Source organism: Biomphalaria glabrata, chromosome 1 (assembly GCF_947242115.1).
Source record: "Biomphalaria glabrata chromosome 1, xgBioGlab47.1, whole genome shotgun sequence".
NCBI lineage: Eukaryota > Metazoa > Mollusca > Gastropoda > Planorbidae > Biomphalaria > Biomphalaria glabrata.
Window position 1 is genome coordinate 61,144,131 of NC_074711.1, and position 18,332 is coordinate 61,162,462.

Here is an 18,332-nt window from a genome sequence, read left to right on the forward strand (position 1 = left end):
TGTTAACACAAACTCACAATCTTGCGCTATTTTGTCGGGAAATTTCGCGCTATTTTGTCCACGCTATTTTGTCGGGTCACCGGAAAGTAGCATATGCTATACCGGTATTAGTATAAAAAACTAAATTGCTTGTATTTTGTTACTTCGTATGTATTGTAGCAACGATAAATATGTTGTGAGTGTGTGTGTGCGTGTTTGTATATGTGTGTGTGTTTGTATATGTGTGTATTGCGAGCGTGCGTGTGTGTGCGCGTACTTCCACGTCGATAACAACAATGATTATTTAACATTTATGAGTCCTCTTGGAAAGTATTCAGCATAAATGTATATTTATGTGATGGGAGGATTACATGTATGTAAGTATAACATACATACTAAACGCTGGCATTAAAAAAAAAGATATGGCCTTTCTATATGTCATGAATAATTACTAAATGCAATGTATATTCATATAAGCTCCCAATAAGTGACTTACGCTAAAAGCTCCCCACATCTTTATAACTGTACAACATACATGTGTGTACAAGTCAACTGAGGTGTCTACTGTGGGCACACGCAAGTGGCAGGACACATTGTGTCCATAATCTGTTTTAAAAAACAACAACAAATAATATTGACAATTCCGAGAAAGTTGTCGGATTATGCCGCCTAGAAAAGACATTATCATATTTCTTCGGAAGGCTGACATGTGAGGTCACGGGTATAATTTCAGACTGGCCAGCCAGAACCAGGGGCCAGTAATACAACACCCCATATTTAGCTGGCCAAGGAAACACTAGCAGGCAGTGTAAGATTCCGAGCAGAAATCTGGCAGCATGCAGCTTTGGACAAAATGGACCATGTGAACATTTTGCTGTAAAAAAAACAGAAGGAAAAAATGTCCACACGATAGATCTAGTTCTTTGGCTTGCGTCATACAGTACAGAGGGGAAGGGGAAAACAATTTTAAATCTTAATCATATATCAACATTTTGATTTGCATTTTTTTTTAAATATTATAATTTTAAAGACTACTTTGTTTGACTTACGGAACATATGTCAGCAGAACTATTCCTGATTAAGACTTTGAAAGAATAAACCAACTTTTCAACATAAAGACCAAAACGATCTGAATAATGTGCAGTGCAAAGGAGTGTTTCAGATAATCAAAACTTTCTCATTATTGGCTAGATTTTTTAAGGCCAAAGACTTGGCCAAACTTTTAATTCACTTGCTAATTAATTTTAAACACAAAGATTCTTTTTTTTTTCGTTTCGTAAAACACTTTTGTTTAAACAATCACACATATAAACACACATAATTCTTTGATATGGCCAGATAAGAAGGTTTGTGGTATAACACACACACACCACACTCAATCGATACATTGTAATGAGCTATCAAAATCAAAGTTTTAAGAAAGTAATTTTTATTTAATCTTTAAAGAATTAATTAATAAAATTGTTTGTTGAAAAAAAAAACACGTTAATTCCTTTGATTTGTTCCTTAATTGTGATCAGCCCCTTGCTAGAGTATTGCCAGCATTAATCAACGAGCAGGTTCAGTGAGCAAACAGCCTCGGTTACTTTTGTGTGTGTGTAAAGGAATGTGGGTGGCAGGTGGGAGAAGCAGAAGAGAGAAGGAATAAGAGAGAAGAAGGGAGAGAATGAGGAAAAGAAAAGGAGAAAGAGGAAATGTAAAGAGAAAAGGAGAAGAAGGGAGAGAGGAGAAAGAGAAAAAGCAGGGAGAAAGATAAGAGATTCAGAGACAACAAGTTGGTATGCCAGTTTCTCACACAAAGTTGTTGTGTGTGTGTATATATATAGAGACATCGATCCTCGTATCGTAAGTGCTGTGAGGGAAGGGTCACTCACACACAGACTCACCCAGAACAAACCCGTGAGCCAAGGCGACATCATCCCGAACAACAGTCAGAGACAGAGAGAGAGACAGAGTGAAACATTAGGATAGAGGAAAAAAAACACAGAGAAAAGAGGCATGTTGATCTTGTATAAAAGTCACCAAACTGTTCACACCAAGTCCTATAGCTTGTAATATTTTCTTCCAGGAAAAGAAATGCATCATAAGTGATAAGTGCCTGACATCGATTCTCCTATCATAAGTGATAAGTGCCGGACATCGATCCTCCTATCATAAGTGATAAGTACCGGAGATCGATCCTCCTATCATAAGTGATATGTGCCGGACATCGATCCTCCTATCATAAGAGACATGTGCCGGACATCGATCCTCCTATCATAAGTGATAAGTGCCGGACATCGATCCTCCTATCATAAGTGATAAGTGCCGGACATCGATCCTCCTATCTCAAGTGCTGTGAGGGAAGGGTCATTCACACTCACACACAGACTCACCCAGAACAAACCTGTGAGCCAAGGCGATATCATCCAAAACAACAGTCAGTTATCGATTCCAACTCCCCAACACATTCTATGGTCAGATCCATTTCTCAACTCCTCTCACTGCTAGGACAATTAACAACTGTCACTTGGTTACGAAACAAAACAATATAAAACACAGACAATTTGTCATGACCCGTAAACATCGCATCACTCCCCCCCCACACACACACACACATCTACAAGCCAACGCTATAAGCGCACGACAACGGCTCACTCTCGACACAGAGCCCTAAAAACAAACACTGGAGCCAGCATCTTGTCCCAATAATTGACCAGTCATTACTAGAGCCCTGATGGCAGGAAATGACTTGGTCATCAAATCAAGTCGGTTCATTACGTCCTCTGGCTAACGGGGCTAACATAACAAGCTCTCAACGTAACCCACAGGTACTACCGATCTCACTTACGCCTGAAATTTATGACTAACTTTGGCTATATTGAAACAGGAAGTACACTCGGTACTTCTTGATATCCAAGGTAACAAAGTCACCTTTTTCTTTTTCCTTTATGGTTTATTCAAATGATAAATACAATAGTCAATCTGTGCTGCGCCCTGACTGCACTTAGGAGAATGAACGTGGACTAAAAATAGTGTCCCTTTCGTTGATAAAACATCGACAATGACCAGGATAAAATATTATGATGATAAAACAAACGCAGTATTTTCAGTCAAGACATTTAAGCAAGTTCTATCAGTAACAATATCACACTACTAGCTAACTATCAGAAAACCCTTTCAAAAAAACAAAGCTTATCTAAGTGGAAGAATCCCGAATGGAGCGGAAGCGTGAAAGGCCATTTTGAATAACAGATTATTAATTATTTCATTGGTTGAATATTTCCATCACAAGGTCAAGGCGGCATGTTAATGATTAAAATCCCATACCTACAAAAGGAGTGTGACGCGAAAGGTGATTGGTTGGTTACAAAAGGCGGGAAGACGGAGATGGTAAAAAGAATTTAAAGGCATGCATCAAAAGTTTGGTAACTTGATCGGCGGCAGTAAATACGTTTATTAAATTGTATTGTACATTTATAAAGTGTGTATTTTATTAAAGTGATTCCTAGTTGCAGAATGAAAGCTTCGTATTTATTATTTATGGATCTTAGTTTTGAATGTATAGTTTACATATGTATCTCCGGCATCGCGATATTGTTTGAGTGTTCTGTAATTTGTTTAAAGGAGAGAACTATACGAAATTAAACATCAGAAAAGCATTGTCTAATCAGCACAATCTCATCGTAACATCAAGTAAACACATTGTAACATCAATCAAAACACATAGTAACAATCAGCCTCAAAAAGCATCGTTGTCATCTGGCACTCGGACGTACCGTTGTCATCTGGCACTCGGACGTACCGTTGTCATCTGGCACTCGGACGTACCGTTGTCATCTGGCACTCGGACGTACCGTTGTCATCTGGCACTCGGACGTATCGTCTCAGAGACAAGAGAAAAAAAAACAACAGTGGGGAATGGGGAGCTAAACAATCCAGGTAAGAAGAGACTCAGTAGACTAGAAATGTGATACTTAGATCCATCCTGACGGCCTTCATAACGGCAATCACCACCAGGGATGGGACTAGCCTAGCAACGGCATCGATCTTATATCTCAGCTCATGTCCAGACCAAATCAAATCTTGCACAGATTTCCAGCTTTACGATCAGTTTACTAAAACTGTACTAAATGTTGGCTGCAATGTGCTGCTACATGGAATCGATATATCTAAGGTCTTAAGAGAGGCCACAAATAAGCGGAATGTTATTTCATAGTGGCTACAGATTCAAGACAGAGTGTATTATTACTCCAGAAGACAATGGCACTACCAGCAGTTAAAGAAAAAAGTAAAGTTGCCCCTTCAGAACTTGCGGTCTATATGGTAGATGATGTAAATGTCATCTGTTTCTTTGGCCCACGGTTAACGAGGGTGTCATGTGGCCAGCACAACGAACAACCGTTTACTTTTCCCCAACTAATGTCGGGTACCTTAGAGCTAGGTGGGCTCAGAGGCACCCTAAAGGTTCCGAAATTAAAAATACTAGTCTTTACCAGGATTCGAACCCGGACTCGGAAACCAAGCACTTTACCACTCTGTGACCCCTCTTCCACAGCTAGTCGACAGCCAGTAATACAGTTTAAGCCAATAGATGGTAAAGTTTGTGGCAAAGGTACAGTTTAACCCAGAAGACAATAGGTTGTTTGGTCCAGTAAACAGATCAAAACGCTATCAACATTGCTGGTTCGGATTTCTTTCTAGCTTTAAAAGAAAAACTGCCAGCCATGCATTAAAATTTAAATGTCGCCATAAATGGATGCCACACTAAGAAAGTTTGGTATTCAATTTCTGTTAGAAACCATGTGTTTAGACACAAGTCACAACTAAGGTAGCTTACTTAAGTGGGTCTGGAATCCGGAAACAAAACCCTATCTCGTGCTATGGAATACATCAGGACAATAAGAATAGAAAGAATATGAACAAAGAAACGTAAAGCCAACAAAAACCCATCAAAATATAAAGACTTCCTTTGAATTTCAATCACTGCGTAATAATGTGTGACGTATGTCTAAAAGGGTCATGTAGCTGAGTGCCAGTTTTGAGTAGCTGGGCGAATGGATTGGAATTGTGAAATGTATTGACTCCTTCCCTAAACGGCTTGAGAAATCGGTATTGTGATAATATATCAGCTACACATTAATTGAATAAATTCAATGCGTACTTTTAAAAATGTTCTATTAGAAAATAAGTAATACGAAGTCAGTCATAAAAAAAAATGAAAGCAATCCCAAAATCCCGATCAGTCAGGACCTGAAATTGTACTTCATGTGTAAATTATATATGAGTTTAATTAAACGACATGAGACTTCACACGTGCACAGCTTACCTGCTCTCTCATATAGTTCTGGTCCAGAGTGAATCTAGTGGTGAGTGCTAGTTGAAACAATGGAAGAAATATGCCCATGAGTATGGCCACAGACAGCGGCAGCGGTATCCCAGTATAAGTCATGTACACAAAAAAGATGGTCACCCACAGACCATCCCCAACGTCGCTGGGCTTCTGGTCCAGTGTGACCGTGCAAACTACAGCCACCAGTAGGAACAGTGACACAGCGCAGATTATTTGCAGCGAGTAGTACTGCAGAGTTATGCGGTACAGCAGCGCCTCCAGCACGGCCAGGATGAGAATGATGAGGCTCATCACGACTCCCCGGATGGGGCTGGTGGAGCCGTTCACGTAGTAAAAGAAGATGAGCATCACACAGATGACCACGATGATGACCTGCATGTTGGACTGGGAGGACTGATCCACCTTGATGAAGTACCTCCGGTAGAGGTTCTCCAGAGTCTTGTCGGCGAAGGTCTTGCTGCGGAAGATGGCGATCAGCCGCCGCCAGGTGAACGTCTTCTGCAGACTCTTCTGAAACTCTTCGTCCTCGATGTCGACGCTGGTCCTGGCCTTGGTATTCGACTGACTCAGCTTCTTGTCCTCGCAGTTAGCGTCGTTCTCTTTACGGGTATACTTGTTCTCCCATGCCACCTTCACAGAGCCGCGTTCTTTGGTATCGTTGTTTTCCATTGCTGAAAGTATGGTCTTCTGGGAAGACTCGAAGCCCATTCCTCTAAAGCCTTGACCTTCAGATTCCGTAGAGACCGGATGTCGTCTGCTTCATATCGCTGTGATATGACAGCAGACGAAACACCAGACAGTCTCGAGTAAGATATTGTGTTCTACATCACGTTCTTTCTCACACACACACAAATGTTAAGCACCTAAAAAAAAAGAAGAAAAACTGTATTATAACAGGGATGGAGGAGCCACAGGTATCTTATCTTTTTAAAGAAAGTGCAAAAGAAGAATTACCTCATGTTTATTACATAGGGCCCCATATCTCAAATAGCTTAGAGCCTAATGTAGGCTAAATCCGGTTCTTATTATTCAACGACGTAAGGAATTGTTTTAATTAATATCTACCACTTTGTGATTTTCTTACTGCTAACTCCATTTGATTGAAATCTCACAATTTCCTAGAATCCAACGCGTACTGTTTTCCCTCTTTCAAAATTCCATAATTTGAACTGATTGGACTACGAATAAAAGAAAAAGAAAATCTCTTGCTTTCAACTGGATTCTAACAAGATAACGACTTAATTATACCAGTCAGACATTACAGATGATAAAAAACATGATATAGAGCAATATAACAGTAAATAAAGACTTATTATTATTATTATTATTAAATCAACGTAAACAAATATAATGCTTTAGTTTTCGGTTTGTGTGTGTGTGTAAAAATGCTGTTTTTTTTTCCTGATGTTTTAAATGTCAGAAACATTTTTAACCTAATTGGTCCTTTATATCACATTTAGGAAGTTATTTCCTTAATGTGATTTTTTTTTCAAAAGAAGGATAGTCCTATCTAGACACTGCCACAGCCATGTTGTCAGACACCGTCACTATTTTTATGTAATGAACACCAGGCTCCCTCGTCAGTCTGTTCCGGTGTGGCCTACAGCCCCATCTGTGGTCTCAGCTAATTGGGCTGTATGGTTTTATCTCGGTCTACTTAGTTCTGATTCAACTAAATGATCTATCTCCGCAACAGGTTCCTGTTGTTGGAATTGTATAGTCTACTAGCAACACCCCCCATACACACACGCGAGCACACAGTTCTGTCTCCATCGGCTATAATAAATTAGAGCTGTCGAAAGGTTAGAGAATAAAAGAAAGTCTGTGCGGATTACTTTGGACTAAGTCAATAACTAACTCGGTCTTATAAATAGTGCACATTTAATACTGGTGGTCTTTTTTTTTAACAGCAATAACTAGGTCCCGGTAATAAATCCATCAGTTTTGTTACCGCTACTCAAAGTTGTAGCCCAATTTCTTAATAGAAATGAAATGAACATTGATCCTGTCTAGAGAATAAGAGACTCCCTAATTGTCACAGGATTACCCTGCTCTGTGGATTCTCTAACACAAACGATTTTCTCGGTTACAAGAAACCTTGCCTCAGTACCAGAGAGTTTTGATTCACGTGATTACCGCCTCATTTACCGGGACACCAGCTGACAGCATTTGTAATTATTGATGAAGAAGTCATATTAAGAATGGTATCTTGGAGATATAACCAAGTAACCTCCATTAAGTTGTACTAAAACGTCAGCTAAAACACTAACAATGAAGCACACAGTCAAGGCAACGAAGCAGAGATCAATAGAATGACCAGCATGTGAGAAAACAGCACATTGAAACCAAGACAAGCAAATTAACATTAGCACCAGAGGACAAGAAGATAGTTCATTGAAGAAAGTTTCAAAGGAATCAGAAGCACGTCAATTTTCTTCTCTAATTGTTTCACTGCGTAATGAACGTCTGGGTGGGGGGGGGGGGGGGGACTCTGAACAGAAAATTGTCCATGCCCTTCTTCCATTATCGCATTAATTATTTTTTTCTGCTTCGGATTCAATTAATGAAAAATGTGTCAACATCTCATTGCGGAATAATGAAGTTAAAGCAGACCTGTCGACAGAGCCTTCGGAAATAAAGTGTTTCCAATTAACCAGCTTTGAATTGTCCAAACCATGCAGACATGAAAAAAAAATACTGTTTATCACAATAGTATATTATAATAATTATCTTAAACACCGGTAACTAATTTTGCACAGCAAGGGTTAACATCGATTGAACATTGAGTTGCGCAGTCATTCTTCCCTCGCTAATTCACTGGTTAGACTATTTTTGACCTCGCCGTCTACTTATAGGCAGCAGCACAATATCAACTTTTAGAAGACACTGACTGACTTTAAGTAACATATTTGGTCCATAAGTTAGAAGGTCAGTAAAATGTCTTTCTTCTCTCTCTCTCTCATTTCAATTCTCTCTTCCAATACAAATCCAAATACATGACAAAGTGTATACGGAGAACAACTGAGCTGACTAGTCTATACGAATAATTGATCGATGCTCCTCAGTCGGAATGACTAATCTATTTCCATAAATCATTCAATCAACACATCGTTCTTGTTTGAAATGAAAAGGAGCCCGCTGCGTGTCCACTGCACAGTTGTAAATCAAATCTTTAATGTGTAGCCACAATTAAAACCAACTCCCCTTTGAGCAAGCTACTGATTCAGTGAACACAAATGATTTATGACCATTGTGTTGACAGTGTACACGTATTCAAGGCTGACTCCTGGGCACAGTGTTTCACTTCAATCGTGTGCAATAAAATGTTATGATTCGTTTTATGTGTGCGCATTATTTGTAATGATACGAGCTGAGCTAGGAATTAAAGCGTTGAGAAGATATTTATTTAAATATTGAGTTATCAATAAGTGTTAAGCTATATCGATATTAGTGTTGGGTTATCAACAAGTGTTAACTTTTCAATATTAGTGTTAAGTTAGCATTGCGATTCTTGAATGATACAACTCAAATGTAGTATGCCTTTTCAACTCATCAATTAATGACAATGCAATGAATAAATGTAAATCTACGATATGCAAGCAACTCAATGAAACCTTTTTTGAGGTATGCAACGTTTCATTCATAATACACACAACGCCCCCCCCCCTTTTTTTTTTCTTTTTTTTTTAACTATACAATCTAAATGAATAGTATGTACATATTTATTCCCCAATAGAAACAAACTCAAATGAAAAAAAAAATTAATGAATTTCAAAATAGCTTAATACCTCCGTGTATGAGAGATGGAAACACGGATGGGGTGCACATCTATCCCATTGGCATTCATGAACAAAGCCATAGAATCTAGGGAAACGGACCAACCAGCCCAGGTGATGGAACGCAAAGCAGACATGAACTCATTAGAGCTACAACAGGACACGACAGAGCTGTAGATTATACATGTTATGATCAGCACGGCAGGCCTTCTAGGTCTGCTCACGTTCCATTCATTCAAATCCACAAAGAGTACAAAAAATGGAAATGTTCACATGAAGATGAGAGTTTATCAACTGTATACATTTTGAGTCAAAGTAATTGACTTGGAACAACGGAGTAGACTCTCACAAATTACAACAATAAAAGGTCTCGGAAACCAAGGTACTACAACAATGAAAGGTCTCGGAAATCAAGGTACTACAACAATGAAAGGTCTCGGAAATCAAGGTACTACAACAATGAAAGGTCTCGGAAATCAAGGTACTACAACAATGAAAGGTCTCGGAAATCAAGGTACTACAACAATGAAGAGTCTCATAAATTAATCTCTTACAGCAATGATAAATATAACAATTTAAGGTAAAATTGTGAAGTCTCACAAATTCAAGTATTGCAACAGTGTCGAGTCTCATTAGTTGAGTAGGATGAGCTTTCCGTTTAGAAAACCAAATGCGATTTCCAAAGAGTAACAACTTCACACTAGCTGCTGGTAAGACAGCTTTTCATTGACTTGTAAAAAGATCACGAAAAAATAGGTCACTTTAATGAAACAGACGTATTTTGAAAAGTCGCCTTTTTTTTTACTAAGTGCCTCTTCAACTCAAACCAAAGCAGAGACCTGATGACTTTCGAGCCATCGCAAACTTCGGATATTTCTGAACAAACTTTAACCCTATCCAAGGAAGTAAGTTTTAATATAGCAAACAAGGGAAGAAAAGACATTTTTTTTAAATGGCCTCAAAAACTAATATAAGCTGACATATCAACAGGATAATAAAACATGTTGGTTTAATCACGATGCGATCATACAGATGTGAGCAATCACGCGCGTAAGCTTTTCATATCAAAGAGCTTCCCCAGTTCGTCTGCTACGAATTCACTTTCTGAGCAAATCAATAGAGAGAATATCATCCTAGACGTAACTTGTTGACCGAAACACAGAGAGAGACAACGGAAAAAAAATTCTTTTAGTCAACAGATGAATCACAAAGAGTTGAAATTCATCACAATAACAATCTTACAACAGAATGATTGTCAATAGTCGTCCATGGACATGTTTTGTTTGTTTTTTGGTGGCTGACAAAATAAGGAGACAAAACTAGGCAGTATTGAGATTGAATGTATCAACATACGCATTTGAACACGACTCTCTAAGTAACTTGAATAATCAGTCAAACATAAATATATAGATTTAGATCTTTGAATAACATCTAAATTAATCGAACTTTTTAAAAATTTCTTTCCACATAATGTAAAGATTAATTTAATTAATGCAATACTTAATGCAGTAATCTCGCTGAAATGTGTATAATATGTGCTGTCATGCAGAAAGAGTGAGGAGCAATAGGATCAAGACAAGTTGTCGAAATAAATGATTCAAATGTTCGGGTTGTCTTTCAACACTTGAACGCAAATAGGAATGAGTTGAGTAGGAGTTGACAACTTCATCACTTTGCAAATGAAACAAACCAATTCAATCTAAAAAAAAGCTAAAACAACAAAACTAAGGCAATACAACTAAAGGAATGCATACATTGCCTTTGAAAGAAAATGACACTTTCGTGGTCATTCTTCAAAGTGTGATAACCAATATGATATTAACATAAAAAGAAACAAAAAAGATTGACATACATTATGATCCCATCCACTAAAGATACTCGCGATAACAAGTTCTGCGTTGTTGTTGTTGTTGTTACTTTGTTAAGCCAATCACACAAGTTGCAAATATTGATTTAAAATAGTTTAGTTGCCTTTTTTTTTCAGAAAAAAGTCTATAAAAATAAAAATATTTATCTATCTATATATAATACCTCCTTTATACAACTTATAGATCAATTATTTTTGTTCTCTTACTAAGTAATAAATGTTTTAAAAACTAAACGTCTATTACCCCGAGTCCTTTTCCTTCCTCCCTAGTTCAGCGAATGATGATTAAAATCAACAGACATGAAGTATTTTTATTATTTGAAACATTATCTCAATGGAAACTAACAGGAAATGGCTCTGTTTCATATATTTGCGTGAATATATAGTTCGATGATTAATAGCCCATTCTAAAGAAAATCCGAGAAATGATTTTGCATTATTTCTAAAATTTGAAAACTTAAGATCATTACTTTTCTAAGACAGAAAAGATTGATTTTTTTAGATTTGGGGCGACATCCCTTACAGCTTGAAAAAGAGTTACGTACATAAAAATGTATGTATATATATAGGTATGTGAATCGATCAATCGAATTTGTTTCCGATTTCCAGTCTAGATTTAGTATATATAGTTCTGTGGATAGGTCCTTAGATCTAGATTCAGAAGGCGATGTGCAAAATGTTTCTAAACATAAATTTATCAAAATCTTGAATGAATGCGGAAATACCCAAATACATATCAAGATCAATATTTTCTAGTTCTCTGGCCAAATTTAAATTTATTTTTTGTACTTTGAAAAACTATAACGGTCAAACCAGAGTTTACCCATTGTGGCCAACGAGCAGATAATTCTTCGTATAAGCTTTGCTTATTTTTTATTTGGATCTAATTGAAAGAACTACACTTCGTATAAGCTTTGTTTCTGTAAAAGTATTTTTAAAATGATTCTTGTTTTAAAAGTCTATCATTCATTAGTTATGAAGAGTAAAGTAGATGCTCTTGCGACACAGCCTGAGCTTTATGAAGCAGTAGTTGTCTTAAGTTGTCTTCTATTTTTCTTGTTTCAAATGTAAGAAATTTAGTCTATTCTTTCTTCCACGTCCACCCTTCCAGCATGCTGCTAAAAATAATCACAATTATGCAAACTTCTTTTTTGAAGTAGCGTCTGTAATATATAAGATAAGAAAATAAGATAAAGTGATGAGTAGGGGAGATAGGCATTACCGGGAATTAAAGGGGAGGAGTGGGAGTCTCACGCTGGCGTTATTTCCCCTACATAATTTCATTTTTAATTTCCTATTCCTGGGCCAGATTTTAACTTAGCTGCAGGAGTTGGGAGGGGGGGGGGGGAGTGTCTGCTGACTACGGTCAGAGACGAGAGCAACAGCACAAATCCAATTAAAGGAAACTGATCAAGTTTATTTTCCCTTGTGTAAAACAGGAGAATGAAGGCAGCAAACATGTACAACAACATTGGGGGAAAAAAAGTTTCAGAGGGATACAGGGCGGTAGGACTTGTTACGTCGTGTGGTCAGGATGCTGTCCAGTGACTAGGAAAACTAGGCTATGTGCTGTCCAGTGACTAGGAAAACTAGGCTATGTGCTGTCCAGTGACTAGGAAAACTAGGCTATGTGCTGTCCAGTGACTAGGAAAACTAGGCTATGAACTGTCCAGTGACTAGGACAAAGAAGAAGAGGCAGATAGAGAAATGTTTTTGTAAAATGTTTTACATGTTTCGGATGTTCCTTCAGAGTTAAAGATAGTTTACTTCCTAGTCCAAACTTCCCGCAGGACGACGGGGGATGGGAGCAAGCAGGGTTTGAATCCTCGACCGTCGATAAATCCGAACGACAGTCCAGCGCGCAAACCGCACGATCAGGCACCCATGAGAAAGACAACATAAAAGAATAAACTGGCCTGTCATTGCAAGACAAATGACAGAGAGGCATGTAGATAGGTGAAGATGAAGAAAAAGTTGAATAAATCAATTAGATTCACTAGCTAGCCCATAGTGACCCAATCCTAAAAAACATAAACCTAATAGATTTACTAATAAGCCCATCCTAAACCAATCATAAGAATATAAATCAATTAGTTTTACAAATAAGCCCACATATAAACAAATAACATTATTCTCATATAAGACTTTTAAAGACAGCAACAAGAAATGTGACAGCCATACATCTGACTAGAACAACCAAAAGAGCAGACACGTAGACAATGAGGTGAACAAGATCTTAAGACTTCAAGACAACAAACAAAATGTCAATTGACACAAGTTTTTACCAACAAAAAAAAAGACCATCAGAAAGCGGATTGTACAAATCTATTTGAAGAGCCAAGAACACGGAAAGAGTTTAAGTACTTCATTAATCAATAATCATTCCATGAGTCGTGCGGTCGCGTCCAAGTTATTTTTGAACTGGTCAAGAGCACAGAAAAAGAAACGTGAAATACATAAACATGAGTAGTGTAAAAGAGATAAACATGTGAACACACATACACGTATGTATATATGTTGCCATCCGCTATGTCTCGAAACAAGAGCAAAGTTTAAAGAAAATATATAAGTTTCACATGTGGTAGATAAAAATAAGATCACAAAAATGAATTATTCAAGAAGCAAGAGCATGCATAGGCTAGAGTAGTTCTTGGAGACGGGGTGATACAAACAATACCCCAGCTAGATCATATAATAACACGCCAGGATATTTTGTCTGGAACCAATAGAATATTTAATTAGAAGCGAACATACTAACAACCTGAGTCAAGTAATTATGTCCGCGGGCCAGAGGAAATGATGACCAGCGAAACGTCGATAGTTAAGCCAGCCCGTGGGTCATCGCCAGGCTTGTGCAATTATTACAGCACCAGGGGATTTTGAAGGACTGGCCCAAAACATCCCTCGTATAAGAGACCTAATGTTGACAAAGACACACCGTGCGGGTAGAGACACATCGCGAGGGGCTGAAATGTGAGGATTGTTGATAATCTGGGCTGACAAAGTAGATAATGAGGCGGGTAAGTCCGTCAGGCAACATTCGGAGTAAACAGACAATAGAGCGTCCTGAGGTGGTATTTATAAACAGATGGGAACATGGGAGTCAGGTACACAATTGATCATTTAGTCATGATGTATAGCTAAAGACTATAGTGATGATGTATAGCTAAAGAATAGAGTGATGTATAGCTCAAGAATAGAGTGGTGATGTACAGCTCAACAATAATGCTAACCATATAAGTACAGAGTAAGATTACAAATTAAATGAACCATCAAAGTACCGCAGTAACTAGATAAGATTATTAAAACATAGTGATGTCCTTCACCTTCACATATCCCTGTTAGACAGTTGGGGCACCACACAAGATATGTTGACAGCCTTTCTCTGTCTTTAGCCTTGGATAGAATGTTCCAATGACAAACCTGTCCATTTTTTTATGTTGTCTTCCCGTCGCATTCTCTGCCTCATCTTTTTCTGGTACTGTTCCCTGAAGGAATGTCTATGCAAGCCCTGAAGACCTTGTGATATGACCATAGAGTTTAAGCTTGCGTTTTTTTGACAGTTGTTAGCCTATTAACAGATCATAGTGGCGACGACAAAGCGATGTAATAAACTATATATATTTTTATACAAAACAGTATTAATTTTTTTTTTCTTAAAGCCGATGATTTGTTAAAAAAAAAGAAGCCTACACTGTGAATAGAGCTTACATCCATAGTTAATGCCCTACATGTTGTACGGTATACATTGTATTTCATTATCTACAGCAAAATCAAAATGGCATGTTCACAAGTGTGTCGAAGGTGTAAGAGTAAATCCTCGTAAGAACCATTGCTCCAATATTAGGAATGAAAACACTTTAAAATGAGGTAAACATTGTGAGACTTTGATATAACAACAATCCACTGCTAGAACCGTGTGCTGCATTGGTAGAGATGACGGAAGTACTTTGTGTCCCTTCCTTTACCAGGTCGCTTTCCAAGGTGCATGACTCGACACGCGCCGTTAACCGCCCCTGGGGGACAGATATTCAGATATTCAGATCATACACTCGTTGACTTGAATGTGAAGGCATAACAGCTCTCGATATAATGTGTCAAATACAAAATATCTTTCGGCCTATGTTTCTTCCAATGATCACCTCAGAGTCTTTTCGCAAGCCCTGGTGTCTTCAGGCGCATAGGAAGGTTTAGTTTGAGTCTCGCGGACCAGCAGAAACCAAATGGAAGTTATCCAAGAAGATCGATAAAGTATGACGACCCTTTCCATCAAAGTGTACACTATTGTTCTGTGAGTGTTTAGTTACGACTCTCCTCTCAAAATATCAATACGTCTTATAATGTCGCGACAGTCACCCACTACTCTTTTATAATGTCTCGACAGTCACCCACTACTCTTTTATAATGTCGCGACAGTCACCCACTACTCTTTTATAATGTCTCGACAGTCACCCACTACTCTTTTATAATGTCGCGACAGTCACCCACTACTCTTTTATAATTTCGCGACAGTCACCCACTACTCTTTTATAATGTCTCGACAGTCACCCACTACTCTTTTATAATGTCGCGACAGTCACCCACTACTCTTTTATAATTTCGCGACAGTCACCCACTACTCTTTTATAATGTCTCGACAGTCACCCACTACTCTTTTATAATGTCGCGACAGTCACCCACTACTCTTTTATAATTTCGCGACAGTCACCCACTACTCTTTTATAATGTCGCGACAGTCACCCACTACTCTTTTATAATGTCGCGACAGTCACCCACTACTCTTTTATAATTTCGCGACAGTCACCCACTACTCTTTTATAATTTCGCGACAGTCACCCACTACTCTTTTATAATGTCGCGACAGTCACCCACTTATCCCGGGGGTCCCGGGTTCGAATCCTGGTGAAGACTGGGATTTTCAACTTTGGAATCTTTGGGCGCCTCTGAGTCCACTCAGCTCTAATGGGTACCTGACATTAGTTGGGGAAAAGTATAGGCGATTGGTCGTTGTGCTGGCTACAAGACACCCTCGCTAACCGTAGGCCACAAAAACAGATGAACTTTACATAGTCTGTCCTATAGACCACAAGGTCTAAAAGGGGAACTAGTTAGGCCAGGTTCACATCTAACTTTACATTCACTTACACCTATCCTTTGATCTGCGGGACCGTTGGGGCACTACACAAGATCTGTTAACCTCTTTCTCCATTCCTATCTCTCATTTGTCTTTGATATAATTTCATTTGGATGTTCTTTCTGAAAATATTGAAGCCTGCCTGGGTGGACCTCTTCGGGGGCCGATTTTGAGTTTGTGTTTCCACACAAACTGTCTTTTGTAACCTTGTTAGTAAAACAATCTTATGCCGATGACATGTAACATGCAGCTATGCTATAAAATTAACATGTAGTAGTCCGGAAACAATTGCACCTTGTACATCCAAAGACATGACATGTGTCCAATCTTAATGAGAGCTACATAAAGTCAATTTAATGATAATGCCATTTGTACTTGGAGCAAGAGCTACTCTATTACCATAAATGTCTGTCTCAATAGGAAATATTACATGTAAGCGTCACTAAAATGCATCAATCCAGAGTCTTACAAAAAGTAACTCTGCCCTACCAGTGTATATGTGCCATGATTCAAATTGGTATTGACATCCAATGCCCTTTGCTCTATTAAAATCAATACTATCTCTTAGGGTTCATCAGATAATTCAAGTCAATGCATTTTTTTTATATAGTAAACAGAACGCGTTCTTAAAAGCAAAGCTGTAGAGATTAATAAAAATATTAAAATGTCAAACACTGTATTTCAATAATAAATGATAATTTCCCATTTCTAATTACAAGTAAGAGACATCAAGTGTATAGTTCAGCCAAAACCTGATTGATTGTGAACGGAACAAAACACATTAGAATGCTCTTCAAGAAAAGGTAGACCTACAAAATGTCAGACTTCTCTCTTAGATTTTAGCTTCGTTTGTTTGTGTTTATTTCTTATGCTACTTTAATTGTTATTTATTACAAATATGATACTAAGTAAATTTATGTGTGTGTGTGTGATTATATATATATATATATATATATATCGAAATCCAAATGACACTAATTAATACTCACCCCTCAGTTCCCCGTCGTGTAGTTAGCCAACTCACTGAAATACAACTGGCTCTAATGGGGGCTTTCGCCGGGGAGATTTAAATTTAAAAAGCTAAATTTTACCGGGCAGTTAAAGTAACCCCGAGCGTCATGCAGCGGATTAGCTGAGTGAGCGTCTACCCTAGGGAAGGGGTGGAAGGGGAGAGCCGGTGACTACAATCTAGTGACGGACTCGGGGCCGAGGCGGGCGAGGCTGGTGTACGCTGGAGGGAGAAGCAGCCTCGGACAAACGGAGACTCTCTGACACTAAAAACACTGGCGCTTTGTCTGTGCTGGTATGAGTTCCTACGACCTCGCCTCTTATTGTCTGCCTGGTAGTCCATCTCACCCCTCCTTTACATAAGTGTGTCCCTAGGTAACCAAACTTTATATCCCCAACCCTCAAAAAAGTCCTCTTTTTTTTTTTCCCTTTAACACTGAAGTCCCATGAGCAAGAAATAAGTTTTTCTAAACAATGAATTCAATCAAGTTTTTTTTTAAATGTGCTAACGATGCGTGAGTCTATTCGTTACATATCCAAGCAGTTAGTCGCATAGCCAAGGTGAATTTGAATGCTTTAAGATTCACAATACGTTTGTAACAATCCTTTGTTATAAAGCTTATATCTGTTTATCTGGGTGGATTTCTTTACACTTTTTTTTCTTCTCCCCTTTCTCTGATCAAGTTTAAATTTTGCACAATTATTCATAGTCGAAGATAATATATGACTTAATTAATAAAAAAAACAACTAAACAATTATTTAATCATTTTAATTAATTAATTAATTTTGTTTTATACACAAAAAGGAGAGGTAAATGTTGCATTAGTGAGATATATGGCAGTGACCCAGTGGTTCTTCCCCGCATCGACTATGAATAATTATGCAAAATTTTAACTTGATTCGAGTGTGCAAAACGTAATAAGGGAAATAGCTCTACATTATACAGCCACAGCTTTTCAATAAGTAGCTTTCTTTCCCCTTTTTCTATATAAAAAATACAAATAATTAATTAACTAATTGGTTAATTTTTTTTTATTGATTCATGTTTTGCTAGATGCGTATACAAATAATTGTGTACAGTTTCAACTTGATCCGAGAAATAACATGTAAAAAAATTGTACCAGACAGAGTGAGTTGATATAAGCTTTGTAATAAATCTAACTCTACACTACATACCCCTAGAATGTTTATTGGTAAAAAAAAACAAAAAACAAAAAAAAACAACAACATTTGGG

General features: G+C 37.9%; 1 protein-coding gene across 11 annotated transcripts in view; it reads right to left on the reverse strand.

Annotated features, from left to right (window-relative positions):
• Window positions 1-18,332, reverse strand: part of LOC106061562 (adenylate cyclase type 5-like) — a 143,502-nt gene that overhangs the window by 88,956 nt on the left and 36,214 nt on the right. For 7 of the 11 annotated variants that reach the window (XR_008774007.1, XM_056005964.1, XM_056005955.1 and 4 more), the window contains exon 3: window positions 5,288-6,174. Coding sequence is in view for 10 of the 11 variants with exons in the window: in XM_056005964.1 (XP_055861939.1) it covers window positions 5,288-6,019 (732 nt within the window). In the remaining variant the exon portion in view is untranslated. Of the gene's footprint in view, window positions 1-5,287; window positions 6,175-6,265; window positions 6,490-10,939; window positions 11,080-14,280; window positions 14,619-17,077; window positions 17,950-18,332 lie in introns of those variants that run through there. The other 4 variants (XM_056005921.1, XM_056005913.1, XM_056005935.1 and 1 more) reach the window with 4 other exon arrangements.